Source organism: Rhipicephalus microplus, chromosome 1, assembly GCF_043290135.1.
Source record: "Rhipicephalus microplus isolate Deutch F79 chromosome 1, USDA_Rmic, whole genome shotgun sequence".
NCBI classification, from domain to species: Eukaryota; Metazoa; Arthropoda; class Arachnida; order Ixodida; family Ixodidae; genus Rhipicephalus; species Rhipicephalus microplus.
Genome location: NC_134700.1, coordinates 127951776 through 127970138, shown reverse-complemented (window position 1 = coordinate 127970138; position 18363 = coordinate 127951776). Strand labels below are relative to the sequence as shown.

Sequence of the window (18363 nt, the reverse complement as noted above, 5' to 3'; positions counted from 1 at the left end):
GGGGATGAGTTATATATATATATATATATAGAACTTGAAGGGAAGGCACGACAGGTCCGGGTATTTTCTATATTGAAATAACTTGAAGATAGCACATAAGAAAAGGATCGTATTTACTAACGTTTCGGCCGTGGCACGGCCTTCGTCAGAGTTATTTCAAGTTATTTCAATATATATATATATATATATATATATATATATATATATATATATATATATACACACGCAGTGAAGAACTTTTTTCAATAACTAAAAAGCACTTGACAAGAGAAGAGACACAACTCAACGTTTGCCTTACTTTTATTGTAAGACTGACAAAGACCCCTCTACCGGTCGAAACGATTAGAAATAAAATTAAGGCAACCACTAAGTTGCCATGAAGTAATAACATTTCCAGAACTGGTCTGTTTGACAAAATTGTTTGTTTGCTTTTCGTTCAAAATAGTGGCACGTACCCACTTTGCGGGATTTACTAGGAATGAATAATTGAGAAGTCGAAAGTTTAATAAACATTTTTGGAATTGTTTCAAACTTACGTTAAATTAGGAAGGTAACCTCTATTTTGCTCCATTCTTCTTCATTTTATAAAACACCCATCTTTACAGCAGGATCTGAAAATCAATTTAAATCATGGGAAATGAATTTTTTCGCTTGACAATCCCTCAGTGCTAACCAAGAAAAAAAATGAAGTTGCGCAAGAATGCGTGCTGGGCCCATCTGAAAATCAATTTAAATCATGGGAAATGAATTTTTTCGCTTGACAATCCCTCAGTGCTAACCAAGAAAAAAAATGAAGTTGCGCAAGAATGCGTGCTGGGCCCATAACAACAACATGCGTGTCATGTACAGTCATCTGATGTGTAAAAATTTACAAGCCAAGTAAACAACAAATACTGAGCAGACGACATACTTGAAAACCAAAATTTTGCCGTTTTTAGTAGTATTTGCTTGTCTTTGCTTTAACAACTGCACATTTTCAATTTTTGTTGATAACCTAGGCCATAATTTTTTCATCTTTATTCATCTATATTCTGTTCGAATTTTTTTTATGATAGTGACCACGAGCGCCATGGTCGCTTCGCCGTAGTGGGTACAAGCCCAGAAGGAATTGCCAAGTAAGCAAGGAAGCGAGCAAGCGGCCTCTCAAAATTACCATGCGGCGACACGTTTCGGGGCACAGGGCCCCGAACACCGCGAGCTCCGCAACAGTGCAAATGTCGAAAATATCTGTCCGGTCAACGTCTTCCCGTCAGCCCTCATGGAGCAACAGCAACGCATTGCCAGCCAGCCTCACCACCATATCGATCACTGGTCCGTCTTTGCCGAAACCCGTCTCTCTCAGCCGACAGCCGCAAGCAGTAAGTGCTTCTTCATATTCGCACCCCTACAATCACGCGTCGTCATGCGGCGTCAGCAGCGGCGCACGCTGGGGTGCAGCTCAGCGAACATCTCTACGCAGTGTGGGGAGTAGCAGGAAGACATGGCCTAGAGTACCATCCATGCTGACGAGGCGAAGCTTATCTGGATCCGTGTGGCCACAAGCGGAACAGGGAGCTGCCCTAGCGGAACATGAAAGGCAAGCCTTCTCTGGTACCAAAAACGCCAGCTACAGTGGCCACATTAACCAGAGCCTCGACAATATGGGGGCGCACCGTACGGGATCATTTCAATGTTCACAGACTGCGTCGTTCTCACATGCACTGCAGTTTCCAAGCACGGCCGACAGGGGATCGCCTGAACTTACGACCGTGCTGAGTTCCGTAGACATCGCAGTTAAGCACGTGGTTCAACCAGCCGCCTCTAGCTCGGCGGCGGTAGGCTACTCCCAGTTTTGTCAACCTGCTAAGCTTACGAACATCGACATGCAACCACTCACTATACAGCCGCCGCAGTTCGAGCCAGCTTTCAGCTCCGCTTCACTGAGCAGCATGGTCGACAAAGATAAAACCCACAGAAGCACACAGACGCAGCATGGTCAAGCATTCACAGAATCTAGACAAGCCTTGTCACCTAGTGTGCAGACGGCTCAGCCCACATTATATGGTTCATTTTTTTCACCAGGGCCTTTCAGTCTTCACAGAAGTGGTTCTGATCCAAGCACGTCAAAATCGCACATGCAATCGCCTACTGAGGTAAATCAAATGAAGAGCGATGGAGCCCCTGTTACACCTTCTGGAACCGTTGAATCCCGGCAGACACCGACAGAAGGTTCAAAGAAAACAGAACATGCATCCCAACCAGCGGCTCATGAGTCGCCGCTGAGTTCCATAGAATTCTCACAGACGCGACCAATACCAGAGGACTTCCTCACTCCATTGAAGTCCCTCGAATACGTTCCTTCGCCGGCAAAGCAACTTGAGTTTAGTTCTCCACCAAAGCCGCTTGAACACTTGTTGAACCAGCCCGCGTCTTCTGGCTTATTATCACCACTGAAGCCCATCGACTTCTTGGCAGGCCACCCACAGTCTCGAGGCGTATTTTCTCCTTCGCCTGCGAAGCCAATTGATATCACACCACCGCGATCAATGGCAGTTGACATGTCTGGTGCAGCTGGGCCTCTTTGGTCTTTGAAGCACCAGCCAATGACTTTGGACTTAGCCTCTCCTCTGAAGCCCATCGAATTTGCCCCATCGTCGCCAACGGCAGCTAACTTATCAAGTCCCCCTGGGCATAACGGATCCTCGAAGAACCAGCCAATGTCTTTGCACTTAACCTCTCCTCCTAAGCCCATTGAATTCACCTCATCGTCGCCAACAGCTGCTAACTTGGCAAGTCCACCTGGGCATACTGGGTCCCCCAAAGACCAGCCAATGAATTTGGGCTTAGCCTCTCCCCCGAAGCCTATCGAGTTCACTCCGTCGTCGCCAGCGGCAGCTAACTTGTCAAGTTCACCAGGTCATACTGGGTCTCCCAAGGACCAGCCAATGACTTTGGGCTTAGTCTCTCCTCCAAAGCCCATCGAGTTCACCCAATCACTGCCGACGACAGCTGAATTGTCAAGTCCACCTGGAGCAATTGGGTCCTGGAATGCACAGCCAATGACTTTGGGTTTAGCCTCTCCTCCGAAGCCCATCGAATTCACCCAGTCACCACCAACAGGTAAATTGTCAACTCCACCTGGGGCTATTGGGTTGTCGAACGGACAGCGAACGACTTTGGGCGTAAGTTCCCCTCCGAAGGCCATCGAATTCAACCCAACGCCTCCGACGGAAACCAACTTGTCTAGCCCACCTCGAGCTATCACTTCTTTTAAGGAGGACCAGCCGAAGACTCCATCTTTAGCTTCTCCACCAAAGCCAATCGAATTCGCCCCATCGTCTCCACAGGCAGCTAGCTTGAGAAGTGAATTTGATTCCATTGGGTCCTCGATGCAGCCATCAATGACACTCGGCTTAGCCTCTCCTCCGAAGCCTATAGAATTCGCCACATCACAGCCAATGACCGTTGGCTTGACTAGTCCACCGCGTTCTGTAGGGTCCTTGATGGAAAAGCCACTGGCTTTCGGTTCAGTTTCTCCTCTGAAGCCCATTGAATTCTCCCCATTGCAGCCTGTGAATGCTGGCTTGTCGAGCCACCTTGGGCCTATTGGATCACCGGCGCACCAGCGGCTATCCCTGGGCTTTCATTCCCCGCCGGGACCCACCGAATTGGTGTCATCACTGCCAGTAATAGTTAACGTGTCAACTCCACCTACACCTTCGGCGTTGCCGGGTGCCCGACCGATGTCACTACAGTTGGTCTCTCCGCCTAAGGCCATCCAATTGTTTAACACTGAAGTACTGTCGCTAAAAGTGGAAGCAAAACCAAGCCAAGTTGCTGAGTCCGCATCGCCCTCAAGACCAGTCGACGCTCCTAACACGGACCCAAAATTACAGCTAGTTTCTCCGCCAACACCTGAATTATCTCCCCCGCGCGTAGAGATTGGTGCATTCACACCTCCAGCCGATGCTCATAACTCACCTGCAACAGTGGTCCAAGTCAATTCTTCTGTACCCCTTCAACTTGAGTTGTTATTAACGCCTCCACAAGCCATTGAACTACAGCCTGATGAAAGGAGCCCACCTGAGAAAGAACAACTCGACACCACCGCAGCAAAATCTTCATCAGGTCCGTTGTCTCCAGTTTCGGCAGTGTTATCTCCACAGTTCAGTACAACCAGCCCCCAAGATAGCCAGGCTGCTGACCAAACATCATCGGTTCAGCTCGTTGAATCAATGAACAAAGAAGAAGCTGATAAAAACCAGGCTAAACGACCATCCGCTTTCCTATTTACACCCCCTACGCCAGTTATCAAAGCTCAAGTTCGAAGGCCGACTATGTCGGACGTGCAAATGGGGCGAAGACCGTCAACAAAAAAGTTGTAAAGGGCCGCGTGAACAGCAGCATATCATCCGGCAGCCCCACAGTGACTTGATATTTGAACACTTCAAAATTGCCCGATGGGGTCCGATCTATTCTGATTATGTGTATGTGTGTTATGGTGCTGTTACTGTGAGTGTAACTCGAAGGTAGACACAGAATGTGCTCTAACTTGCTTTACAAATTCCTAATTTCAAAGGTTTATTCACCTGCCAAATGTACCCATGAGTGTGCATTCAAATCCCTATTCGAAGCGAAATACCTGTTGTAGTTCTTCTGAGATTCAAGAAAAATTCTGCTGCTTAACTCTTTTCAAATATAACTGAGCCCGAGACAGCCACAATCGTCAATAAATTTCAGTTCCAGCATTGCAAAATCGTGCCGAGTTTATGCGCTGTTTTCATTTTACGTTTTAGAGATATTACATGTGTTTTCTTATCCTATGCACGTAAATGCACAAGTATTGCAGCAACGGCAAAAATGAAAAAAAAATATTCGCAGCGCCGCGTTAAAGTTACATAAACAGAGTTTTAGAATCTATGTTATAATGCAGCAGGTAGCAGCAAATGGAAAGTACTGGCAATGAAAGAGCCACCAAAGGGAGTAAACGTTGCTGCAGAAGTTTTGTAGATAATATTTAGGCACATACACTGCCTTTTGCGTAAGTAGGTTATGACTAGATGTTTTGCATATTGTGTCCTCAATATCACTGCATAAACGTTAGATATGACAATCGAAGCTTCAGAGTGTGTTCATGCGTTACCTATTGACAGGGCTTTGATTATCTGTACCAAAACCGCCAATATTTTTTACAATGGCAGTGCAAATGCACGCTCTTCAACTGGAGCCGTCGGCAAATGGTCTCTGAGACGGTAGGTACGCGGCGTGTTTCTCTCCGGCCGTTCCCATGGCCGTGGTCCACAGCAAGATGAACGATTGTCGCCTCGCACGCCCGGCTACCACGAGAGTGTGCGGATTCTGCCGGTGGTAAATTCCACAACAGACAGCAGAGCGCAAGGATTCCAGAGTGCGCATGGTATATTAGGGGCGAAGCTATGGCTGGTGCCTCCTCGATGTATGTAGTGTTAGGTAGCGACCTCTCATTTAGTTCCTAGAATATCCGCTAGATGGTGAACTTGTATATGAGTAATATACGATGAAAAGATGCAAAATAGCGGTAGTTGAAGCGTTCACTAGATGAACGGTTCACTGAGTCCTGACTTATACTTTTATTATTATATTACGTACGGGTGTTTATAAGGCGGTCAACTGAAGAGCAGTTACGCATTGTCACTGCTATGTAACACTAGAATGTTAAATACCAGGTTCATCAAACTCTCAACGCGTGTTGCGTACGTCTCGATCGAGGAAAACATTTCTAATGTTCGTTCTTGCATTGTCTAACATATCCACTATACACTGTAAATTTGCCAGTGCGAATGATTGACGATAACAGACCAAGAAGGTGCCTGTAATCAGCTTGTGGTTGTCACAGAACCGGCGATATTCAGTCTAGACATAGTCTAGACATATGGTGACCACCTGCAATCTTTTCTCTGCATTCTGCTCGTGCAGCTTGGCAGGAGCATTCTCAAAACGGCGTTAAAATGAAAAGCAGTGCTAGTTTCATGAAAGGAAAGAAAAAGTCGTGGCACTCTTCTGTCTTTGCTTGTTAATCGGGCTGTCATTTTTTTCTTCACCTGTGCGTTTCATATTATACAGCCTGCAAACTTTAAAATGCAGTACGTTTCCAGCACATGTGGATCTATTTCAGACGAATCGCAACTGTTGGCGCTGTGAAATGGGTGGTGCAAATCTACAGCAAAAATCTCAGTTAACGCCCAAGCATTAACTTTACCTTTCGTACACCATGGCTAGACATTTCCAAAAAAAGGACGAAGATATATAAAAGTGCGAAATCATTTTTTTTCTCGCCACAAGCAAGCTTTGACAACAGCGCGGCAATGTTTTCGACCATACGAAGAATAGCTGCGGTGCGGAGAAAAGAGCGGGACATGCCTACCTCTGGAAGCACGCTTTCTCCATGCGATCGGGACGGCCGCAGAAAAACCTGCCACGCCATCTCGGAGGGCATGGTCGGTCCGGTCCGTCATAGTCAAAGAGTGGTTGTGGAATGATGCCACCTTAAGGTAAGGCTCCTTGTTTCACACGTAGGTCCGAGTGATTTCTTATGAAGATAATACAAACGTGTTTCTCTGCCCAATGTCATAAGTATGTCAGATTTTTATACCTTTGTGCCTCTTCGTGCCGCTTTTCTTTGCTTTTAGGTTCAAGAGGCTGAAAACATTAATACGTTTTAGTTACTGTTACACGAGCCACATAGAAAACATAGCTGAATTCTTTTTTGAGAATCATCAAAGCACGAAAGTGAAAAGAATCATCGCCGCTGCGAGTTGTGCGTTTATTTTACATTGTTTTGCCACAAGGAGGAAGGAACGAGTGCTACAGCAACATATTGCATTTTCACCCAAAGAATGACAAGCAGTTCGAAACTTACAGTGCGCCCCTCAAGAAATCACGCCCGAAACGACCTTACACAGGACGAGCGCAAAGTAGCCACTGTCACAGCTTACACAAACCTCAGCAGAATAGATTTTTTCCGACTCGTAACCCGCGGTATATAACTACGTGGTCGGAAGGGTGGCACCCCTGACCACACGCATCTTGCGGTCTGGCACCATTTCCTTTCGCCACATTTATATCATCTGGTTACCCGCTCACGCGTGTCATACAGGCAACGAGGCGGCCAATTCTATCGCTCGCGATTCGACCGACCGAGCAAGCCCGGCCCCGCCGGGGATGAATACGCGACATGCGCTTCTCACATAACACGACACCACATCACACTACCGCCTCTCCCGCCTCACCTCCCCCCACACTAATCCCTTTCCCAGCACCAACAGCACCCGTGCAGCCAACTTCAGGCCCGCACCTTCTTTACTCCTGCACGTCTTGCCCTCTTCCACCCCGGAACATACTCGCCGGCCTGCCGCTTAGGTGGTACTCAATCGCCAACTATGGGCACATATTTAGGCTCCTGTCTGGCACACTTGCCCCCTGCCTCTTGGCACCTCCGAAGTCCGCAGCAGTGGGAGGCTGTTTTGTCCAGCACCAGGCCGGACCCGCTACTTCGGCTGGTGACTTGGGCGGAGGATGCCGCGGCTAGGCACTGCCTGGCCGCTCCAGCCAGCAGCCTAAAAACCGCTCACAACTGTGCTTTTTAATTTTTTAAGTATTATTTACCTTTTTGGCCTTCTGACGAAGAAAGTTTTTCACCATCATAAAGGGCTCAATTTACTCTAATGTAGCATTGACACGCGCACACGCTTAGCACAGCGACGCTAGATTAGCAAAGCGCGAGCACACTATAGTCTGACGCCAGGCGCGACGAGCGTCCGTTGGCGCGGCCCGATGGCAACCAGAGCGAATTGTGACGTGCTGCATTTCGCGCCGATGCATTACCCGGACAACACTGCGTCTCCCTCTTTTCATGACGGGGGGACGCCGGACGAGCGGAAACGCACATGTTTTCAAAGCAACGCAGCGCAGAGCGTGCCTGCGAGTATATGGCAGGACCAGTGCCTGGCGTGTCAACGCCGGCGTGACCCGACGAAATGAACGCCGGTGAGCACGCGCACCGCGTCACGCCGAAATGTATTGACGCCTTGACTGTGACGCCAGGCGCGACGAGCGTCCGTTGGCGCGGCCCGATGGCAACCAGAGCGAATTGTGACGTGCTGCATTTCGCGCCGATGCATTACCCAGACAACACTGCGTCTCCCTCTTTTCATGACGGGGGGACGCCGGACGAGCGGAAACGCACATGTTTTCAAAGCAACGCAGCGCAGAGCGTGCCTGCGAGTATATGGCAGGACCAGTGCCTGGCGTGTCAACGCCGGCGTGACCCGACGAAATGAACGCCGGTGAGCACGCGCACCGCGTCACGCCGAAATGTATTGACGCCTTGACTGTGGCGTGCAGTCATGTTCTCACATGACACGCATCTCATGATTATCATGTTTGCATCAGTCACTTACCTTCGTCATGCATTGACGTCACCTAACACTAAATTAGGCATATGTGAAGCTAGCGAAACGGCCGCGAGCGCATCATCAGTGTGGCATGTAGTCATGCGGTTACATGACACGCATGTCGTGATTATCGTGTTTGTATGTGTCCTTTACATATGTCGTCCATTCGCGTCACGTAATACCGAATTTGGTACATGTGAAGCTAGTTAAACGGCCGCGAATGCATCATGAGCGTAGCATGTAGTCATGTCGTTATAAGACACGCATCTCATGTTTACTATGTTTGCACCAGTATCATACCTTCGTCATCTACTCACGTCTCGTAATACGAAATTTGGTATAATTGAAGCTAGCGAAACGGCCGCCAGCGCATGATGAGCGTGACATGTAATGTTGTTACACGACACGCATCTGATGTTTATCATGTTTGCACCAGTATCATACCTTCGCCGTCCGTCCACGCACCATAATACCAAATTCGGTATATGTGACGCTAGCGAAAGGCCCGCGAGCACATCATGAGTTTGGCATGTAGTCACGTACTTAAATGAAACGCATGTGATGAGTTTCATGCTTTCATGCTAGGGTCTGTCACTTGTGTTCGCCATGCAATCATGTCATACCATACTAGTTTTGAAACATGCCATGTGAACGAAACCACTGCCAGTTCTCTGGGGTGGCCTGGGTGGTTAACGCCTCGCTTTCACGACGCAGAGGTCCCACGTTCAAATCCGCGCACCGGAGTCCTTTGGTTTCTGGATTTTTCCTAGATTTTCAAGTTATGACTAGTAAATTTTTTTCTTCATACAGTCATGTTGCGTCCTACCAAGCTTGGTACCGATTCCTTAATCTAAACGGCCAAGAGAGCTAAATATCGTAGGCGGCAAGACAGATAGATAGATAGATAGATAGATAGATACCCGCAATGACACCGAAGTTCGCTAAGAAATTCTTCGCATTTAAAATATACATTTTCCTTATTCTGAAAATATCCTTCACCATGGTGCTTCCTATTCAGGCCACTGAACAGCAACATCTTCATATGTATCAGCAAATTTCTTAGAGACATACGGTTTACTGGTCAATTTATTCTTAATAAAATGTAGTACTTTGGAATTGTAATTTAGATATTTATTTAAAATATTAGATCTGTACTTACATCTTATGTAACCTCAAGATTGCTCAATTCCGTAATGCCTAAATGACTGATTCATTTTTCATCAAAATTTTAATTGTTGCCTAATTATATTGACCACCAGTTTATTGGTCAATCATTTGTAGTAGGTACGCGCCGAAACATAAGAGTCAAGGAAGGAAGCAAGCCGCACAGTGCTTCCCAAGACAGCCCATGCAGACGCGTCACTGTGTGCTTGGTCTATCACTGCGTGTTCTGTGCATCCCCAGGTTTCTTTAATGAGCAATGACGCAATCAGCACCAGCATAAGCGCCGCCGACAGTGTAAGTGTTAGTGACGCCTGCTTCGCATATATATAAATTCCTTTCAGCGGGAGACGATGTAATTTTTCTTTCTTGCTAACTTTCCTTTTCTATTACAGCTAAAGCTGTTGTGAGGTCAAAACTGGAGTCACGCACTTCCGGAGTTGTCTGCCGCTACCGCCGCCGGTGTCCGTAACCACAACGCACAAAATTTAAAAAAAAAATGACGGCAGATCCACGAGGTGAATGATGATGAGATTGGGCAAAGCTCCTGGAAGTAATGCCATGATATTCTCTTCCGTTAATTCGCCTGGCGATATGCACGCTTCTTCGCCGCTTCCTATTGTCGAACGTTTTCAAGATCTGCTTCGGGACGTTGACGTGCTGCCTTGGCCTCTCGTTCCCGTACGGAAGGATCTTGCCGACGCTGACGTGCCTTTGGAGCTTGTTGTTCACGTACGGAGGAATCTTGCCGACGCTGGCTTGTTTTTGTGGCTTCTTGTTCCCGCACAGCTGCATCTTGCCAACGCTGACGTGCCGCTGCAGCTTTTTCTTCACGTACGGCGGGATCTTGCCGACGCTGCCTTGCTGATGTGGCTTCTTGTTCCCGTACAGCAGGATCTTGCCGACACTGCCTTGCTGATGTGGCCTTTTGTTCCCGTACGGAAGGATCTTGCTCACACTGACGTGCCGTTGCAGCTTATTGTTCACGTACAGCGGGATCTTGCCGACGCTGCCTTGCTGAAGTGGCTTCTTGTTCCCGTACAGCAGGATCTTGGCGGCGACGTCGCGCAGCTTCCCGGCGCGCTTCTGCCTCGCGTGCTCTCACTTCAGGGTCCTGTCTGCGAGCGCGCGCCGCGCTGTCCTGTGCGCCTGCCTTTCGGCATCCTTATCCATACGAGCACACACCGACGGCAACGAGCATCGGCAATTACAAAACTGTATCGGTATGGTTTTGATTATAAAACCATTGCCTTACCATCGTCTTCTTTTTGTTTTGCTTTAGAAACATCTGGCGTCTTCCGTTGGTTTATTTGATCAATCAACGGCGTTTTGAACAAAAAATTTTTATTTTTTAATCCCGCACAGGAGAAATCTCACCGGGCGCTACCTTGGAGGTAAACAATGGCGACTACTAGGAATGAGAGACAGCAGAAGTCGGCTTTTAACACTTATACTTCTACTAACGTTTCCCACTGGAACATGTCAATGGCTACTAATGGGAAATGAGAGACCGAAGAATTCGGCTTTTAGTTAACGTGCACGCTGCGAATTTTTTTGATTGTTGAACAACGCACAGGGGAAATCTCCCACCGGCACCACCTTGGAGGTCAAAGCGTAAGTCTGGTGACACACTACGACTACGACTACGAGGGACGAATGGGTGCCACTATAAGGAGCTTCGCCCCTAAAATGCCAGGCCTGTGCGGAAGGCACAGCCATGTCTCAGCGAAAGAACAACCAGTCGTTACACAACGCGAAACACGTAATGAGTGCGTCGCCCGAGGATCCAATTCATTGCAAAATCTTGTTCTTGTTCACCTATTTACTGCGGCACATGCCCACTTCCGGCACAATTCCTTATCGTCATCAGCCATGGCATGAACAATTGGCACGAAATTCTTTGCAAGTGTTCAGAAGAACGTCGAAAAATAGCATAGCGAATGCCAGCCTACTACACAATATGCTTTATTATTAATGCTGTAGTTGGTATCAAGGAAGTGTGCTTGCAGAAGTTATCCATTGGGTGTTTATAGAAGGCTCTGAAACGCTGCTCTTCTAGCTTTTGCTGTGGCTGTATTCGGCCTTCCGTGCAGGCCTGGTGTTTTTTCCCTTCTTTCTGCTTTTCCTTCTTTAATTCGTTCTATATCTTTCTTTATCTATTTTTCTCCACCATGCTATTTGTATTTTTCGCCCATTTTTGTTTCTTCCTTGTCTTGCTATTTCACGCTTCGCGCTTGTTTTCTCATTTTTTGTAAATTTGTGCAGTATGGTGTACCGTTAAAGGGAACTCGTGAGCTTGTGACTAGCTTAGAGTTACTCTATATGCCACCTTTAGGTAGCAGAGTTGCGCCACTGTTTTCCTAGCGCCGCTCACCCAGCTCCTGGCGATATCAGCGACGCTATTGGTCGCGCGCCATCACGTGGTTAAAGGTGGTTTAAATGTATTGCGGAGAAGCCAACCCTATGCAGACGATGCCGACAACGCCAATGCTCTGCAGATTCCGGGCAGCCCGAGCGCTGTTAACATCGGGTGGTGTTGTTATTCTCGTGCATTCTCGCGTTTTCGCCACGCTTCTCAACGAATCGGTACTGTAGCGATGTTGCCTGTTGGTTCGCGATAAATGTTGTAGGAAGGGCGTTCTATGTTGAATTGTACTACGTTAAGCCATGGGGTTAGACGCATCCAGAGGTGTTTCGCCATGACAGGTTGTTGTGCGCCGAACTGTCACGACCGCAGCGAAAATGGCAAGGCGCTTTTCGCGGTGCCACGAGCAAAATGTGCTGCGCAAGTACGCCGCCGACTCCAGTGGCTTCTGCGGATGGGCTGTGAGAAGCTGCCGCCGAAAAGAGCTAGGCTATGCGAGGTAAGCTGCATTCGGTCTTTTTGAAAGTCGTTACTGTATTCATTATTAGCGCACATGAGCATTCACTCTGAGTGCTTGTCTAGGTAGAGGCATTGTATTGTGACCATTTACGGGCTGTGTTAAATTTTCCATATGTACTATCGCTGACTGCAAGATTATTAAAGTTGTTGCAGGGCCATGGTAAGAGTTCGCAGCGCCATACGATCGTGTAACCGTTGTGTCGAACTCTCCTGCCTTCGTAATGAGCATGGTTGTCGTTTCTGTGCTTATGAGCTATTTGCTTTGGTGTACTATAGTTGCGTCGTCTTCCTTATTTTTGTTTTGTTTTAGTGGACGTTACTGTGTTTCGAATCAAACATTGCAATAAAATGCATGTAGTTGCTTGCCTCTGGAGTAGTTTACTATATCGGCGCAGCATCGACGAAAATAGATGGTTATTTAAAATCGCCTAATGAGCTGCAATCTTAGCATGTGTATAACAGTTCCTAGAAACAAACTGCAGAGTCCCATATACCTCAACCTTGGCATATGACTGTAGCTTCGCTATTGTGAATGTGCTTTTAGCGTGCCCATATTAATATGGATTTGTTACTTTGATAAGAAGTACTTTGAACAGCAGGAATAACACTGCCAAGCTAGCTATCGAGTTTTAAAAAAGGCTAAATTACAGTGGCATGCATGGGCGCACAGTGCTGCATTTTTATTACCCCATTAGCCCAACAGTGCTTATGTATTTGATGCATTGTTTCTTGCACTAATTGTTATTTATTACTCTGTATAACTGGAGGACCACTTCACTGTCTACCAGTTTGAAGAAGATAGTCTAGCAGGAAGGAAGCGACTAAAGCCAGCTGCAGTTCCCAGCATTTTCTGTGGTGAGGATAAATTGAAACAACTCTCAGTGCATTTTGCTAACATTCTAATTTTTTATAGCTCACCAGTGTGCCATAGTATCTGACAATGGTAGATCATCATTGGCTCCTGACAAGACTGAACAAGCAGGGTTATCACCATCAAAGCTAGGTAAGTATTTAATGAAGTTCACAATTTATCAAGGTTACTGTAATGAATGAATACCTGCCTTGGACCTCCATATTGTCTTTACGTGTCTCCGTCTTGAAGGCAGGCAGGGAGATACAGCAGAAAAGAACTGCACCTACATTATCTACTGGTGCTAAAGGCTTGTATTGATCTTCAAATGGCATGACAGATGTCTGAAATGTTTAGCGTGTTTTATGTAATCTTATGTTGCAGGTGATATGCCAGAAGTATCAGCTACACCTAATATCTCTGCTGCGATGATCCTGGAACATTCATTGATTCCACTGTCGACAGGCGAGTAAATAGGGTACACTTTGAAAAATGGCTTTAAAAATAATTTTCAGTTTCCTGCTTGCGTAAGCATATTCGCTTCTATTTTTATTAATACTGTAACGGCCACAACATCAGAATTGCATTCAGACTATCGGGATGCTTGCATAAAGAATGTGCTGCTAGTGCACGCTAGCGTTCGGTAGCATTCAATAAAATACTACTGAATTCAATGGTCTTGTTGGATTCACCCTCCGTATGTTAAAACCGAGACTTTGCCAGTCTGCCAGGTCGCTCATGGCCACAATACATATGCTCAGTATATTGTCACGTAAGAGTGAGGGTAGCCCGAAGACAGGAAACCGGGAGGTTAGTAGAAATAGGAGATCCGTTTATTTGGCGGACTTGCGCCCACTAAAGGAAAACAGACACACCGGCTTAGCGGCAGGCGAACAGCGCGTTCGACGGCCGTCGGGTGACAGAAAATGTCCCTGGAACGCAAGGCGCGTTCGACGGCCGTCGGGTAACAGAAATGTCCCACTGGAACGCAAGGCGCGTTCGACGGCCGTCGGGTAACAGAAATGTCCCACTGGAACGCAAGGCGCGTGCACCATCCGAGATACAGTCACCGTAGCGTCTGGCGCTATCTCGTTATCAACGAATGGTCGACGTGCGGGCCATAATCTTCGCAGATGAGCCGCGGTGCATCCTGGACCACGATAAGGCCGCGTGCCAGCGGTATCGGCATGCGCCACACTATCCGCAATACGCCTCGCGGCAATATCTATTTTGCCACTCTCAAAGCGCCACTTTTATAGTGCTACAACCTTTGCTGGGTCATTCTTGACACAGATATTCTTGATAATTTCATTCTGTGTTTGGCTTTGCAGGAGTGACCGGAGCACAGCAGTCCGTTGAGTCTTCTCAGCACTCACTGCCTGCCTCGCAACGTCTGCTCTTTACTCCAGTTTTAATTGAACAAATTTAAGCTAGTTGTAGTTAAGTAGCACTATTGTTCTATTCATTTACTCTCATAAATGTTCTAGAACATTCAAACTAGCAATATAAACGTTGTCACAGAGTAATGATATCAGAGCCCATAGCTCTGCCTTCTGCATGAGTCAGCTACCTACTTTACTTTAAGCACGCTTAATCAACAAAAGTTTAAACGAAATAAGTTTAAGAATGCTGTAATTTAACTTTATATCTCACCAAATAATATTTTCGGATGTGTAGACGGTATGTTTTTTTTTGCTTGCTGTTAGCTTGCCTTTTTTATACTCAGCACGGGGAAGTAAGCCTGCATATATGCAGGATAATAAATATATGTCCAGGCATGGAACTTCGCATGACTTATGATTTTGTTGCTCTTATTCAGCAGTAACTATGAGCTGGCTAACTCCTGCAAGAGCTGACGTGCTCAGTCTCAAATCAAGTTGTGAGTCTGAGTCAAAGTGTGGTTGTGTATTATTTTGGTGAACTTGAGTCAGCTTGAGAAAACTTTTAATTAGTGAGTGAAAGTGAGATCTAACTGAACAACATATTTATTGTGTGGTGATATCTTGTGGTGCTACCCAGTACACATCAGAAATACTGTCAGGCTTACATAGACCCATGTGCATACTCGTCTCTTTCCACATACTTCGAAACATGCATAACATGAAAGTTTTGTCCAGTGGTAGAACTGTAAGGACTAATTCTGAATTATAGGCGTTCTTTCAGCAACTGTGATACCTGCGAAGTCCGACAGTGTGCTTGATCTGAAGCGCAGGCTTGACCTGGTGCAGAAGCGGCGGCGTAAAGCAGAAAGGGAGAGAGACAGGCTTCGCGAGTCACTCGGCCTTGTGTTTTCTGGTGACCAAATTATTGTACTAGAAAAAGGAACCATGCGAGGGAATATTTGGTCACCAGCATCGCTTCAAAAGGCGCTCTGCGTAAAAGTTGCCTGTGGCAGCAACGGATACGGGTTTGTTAGCGAAAACATTACCGCTTTACCAGCAACACGAACCCTGCTGAGACACATTGAGCACATAAATTTCAAACATGGTAAATATCACTATACTATCATTTCTGAAGTATTTGAGACGTCCCGTGAGAATCTTCAACCACTAAACTTCGAGCAGATTTATTTTGTAGAGTTCATAAAAATGAAATTAAATAAAGCTAACCAACTATTCATATGCAGGTATCCTGCATGAAGTTTTTGCAGCCCTGAAAGAGAAGGTGACTACAATGGCCCCAGAGGAGAGACATGCATGTATTTTAATGGACGAAATGCAGACTTCACCTGGGTTTGATTACGACGCGTTCATTGGGAACATTATAGGTAGAATAACTGGGTTTATCAATTGACTGACAATGCTTTAGGTGGTTATGTTCATGCATTTGAGTTGTCTTTAACTTCATTGATTGTATTTTTTTGTTCTTTCAGGTCAGCCAACCGTGCGCCCTTCAAATTCATCCACAAACGAACAACTTGCAAACCATGCACTTGTTTTTATGCTGGCGGAGTGAGAAGCCGGTAGAAACAAGCCGTTGCTTATCAGCTGACATGTAAGTTGTGAAGCTTCTTTTCATGCCTGTGCCACTTTAGAACATTAAAATTTCCTGGCGCCACATATTTTCATTACCACACCAATTGTGCTCTGAGGCTGGTTGCTGTTTTTACTAAAGGTTATATTCTAGTACCTTCACATAATATGAAATGCAATTTAGGATGTTGCCCTAGCCCCTTTTTTCTAGAAAGTTGTGCATATAGGCCATGTTTCTGCTGAAAGCATTTTTACACAGTTACCTAATGTGCGTTTTCTGAATTTCTTCTTTGGTAGCTTCATTTTTTGATCCAGGGGAATTATAGAACTGCCTCTTCGATGTAATTAAGCATTCTGAAGCTCTTGGCATAACAGTCAGCGCTGTTGTGACTGACATGGGACCTGGCAACATGGCCACCTGGCGACATTGTGGTATACAATCTTCAAAATATAGAAAACCAAATATCTCATACCCTCAACCTTGCGGGAAAGGAAGGCAGCTGTACTTCCTTGATGATGCCTCTCATCTCTTGAAACTCTCAGAGGTCACCTTATTCGAGGCCAGGAGAAAATTCTACATGACACCACTGTTAAAAAGAGAACCTTCCAAGCAACAAGGTAAGCTTAGTGTATTGCCTCCTAGTTTCACTGTATGGACTTGGTTTGTGAACACAAGCTGTTCACTGGATTACAGATGCTGCAATAGTTTTCTTTATTTGTTAGGGAAGGCGCGATACCACGTTGAAAAGGATTTTTTCATTTGCAAGTAACTCCGAATACCTTAATGTAGCCACTACGGCCAAGCAACAACAGCTACTGTCACTGTGCTGTAAACGGCATCTTTTTAGTAGTTTAGTAATGCTTACAGTGGGTATAAGTTCATGGTTAAGAACAGTGCAAAAATACGAGACACAAAAGGAAGAAAACACAAGGACGAGCGCCTTATGTGTTGTTTTTTTTGTGACCACGTGCTTTCATATATGTGTGAGTCGACTAACAAAAATTAGTTGAAAGTCCGGTACCCATCCTTGTGCTTTCATTTTTGTGTCAGATGTTCTTATTTCATTCTCAACCATAATCGAATTTGCTTATTATTGGGTGAAAGAACTAAGTACTGCTGAATTGAGCTGTGCAACATTCTTTAGTATGCCTATCAGAAACCTAAGCCTAAATTCTAACAAGAGTGCCTCTGGCACTGCTGCTCAAACGTCTCCATGCTAGCGACCATATCCATGCATTCGTTGCGCGTATTCATTGCGAAGCCGACATGAGCATGTTGAATGCGAAGCCGTGAAGACAGTTCACACAGAAAGTTTCTGTCGTACTAGAAAGCCCTGTGGTCAGTCACAAATAAAGAACACTATCACGCGTTCTAGATTCCAATTGAATAATCAGTCTTGTCGTCATTTGACAATAAACATCAGTGAAGTTGCCCTGACTAGTAAGTATTGCCAACCAATTGCCTCCCATTTGTTGAAAACTATGTTTGCAAGTGGGCTCAGTGCGAGTTTTTTGTAATTCATGCAATCGTGAAAATAAAGATACAGGCTGCCATGCAATGTAAACTAGCTGTTGCAAAACAGTGCGAACAGCTAGGTCAGAAGCATCTACCATAATGAAAATCGGCACGACTGGTTTTCTGTGTGCCGCCAACATTAATTACACAATACATTAAAAATTCAATGACGATCGCATCCAAGGGAGGACAGAAGATTTTGAGGAAAAATTCTTAAGCAGAACTGTATTGTAGCTGATGTTTCCACAAGCGGGCATGTCTGCTTGTCGAAACAATTTGTTAGCCAGTTCACTTTTCAAAATGCTGGCTCCTGCATAAACCCCATTTACGAATTTTTTGTCACTAAATATTACAGGCTATTTAAGATTCAGCTAGGTGGTTATTAGACAGAAAGCCCCTAATTTATTTAATCGTGCAAGTAAAAACAATTAATTAGCGGTCAGGGGTCGTTTAATCAGTAACGCACATGTTATGCTGTGGGAAACTGATAACCATTTAATTCAAAGTGCATACTTATGTCCTATATTTCTCAGGTCTTCCTAGAGCACATAAAGAAGGCCTGTGAACAT

The 18363-nt window shown here is 45.9% G+C and overlaps 1 protein-coding gene across 6 annotated transcripts in view; it reads right to left on the bottom strand.

The window, feature by feature from the left end:
- Positions 1-4097, bottom strand: part of LOC119177753 (uncharacterized) — a 48133-nt gene extending 44036 nt beyond the window's left edge. For all 6 annotated transcript variants that reach the window (XM_075887333.1, XM_075887335.1, XM_075887337.1 and 3 more), the window contains exons 1-2: positions 3961-4097; positions 537-611 (exon numbers count right to left, since the gene is read on the bottom strand). In XM_075887333.1, the coding sequence (XP_075743448.1) occupies positions 537-571 (35 nt within the window). In that variant the 5' untranslated portion in view covers positions 572-611; positions 3961-4097. The remainder of the gene's footprint in view (positions 1-536; positions 612-3960) is intronic.
- Between the last annotated feature and the right edge of the window lie 14266 nt (positions 4098-18363).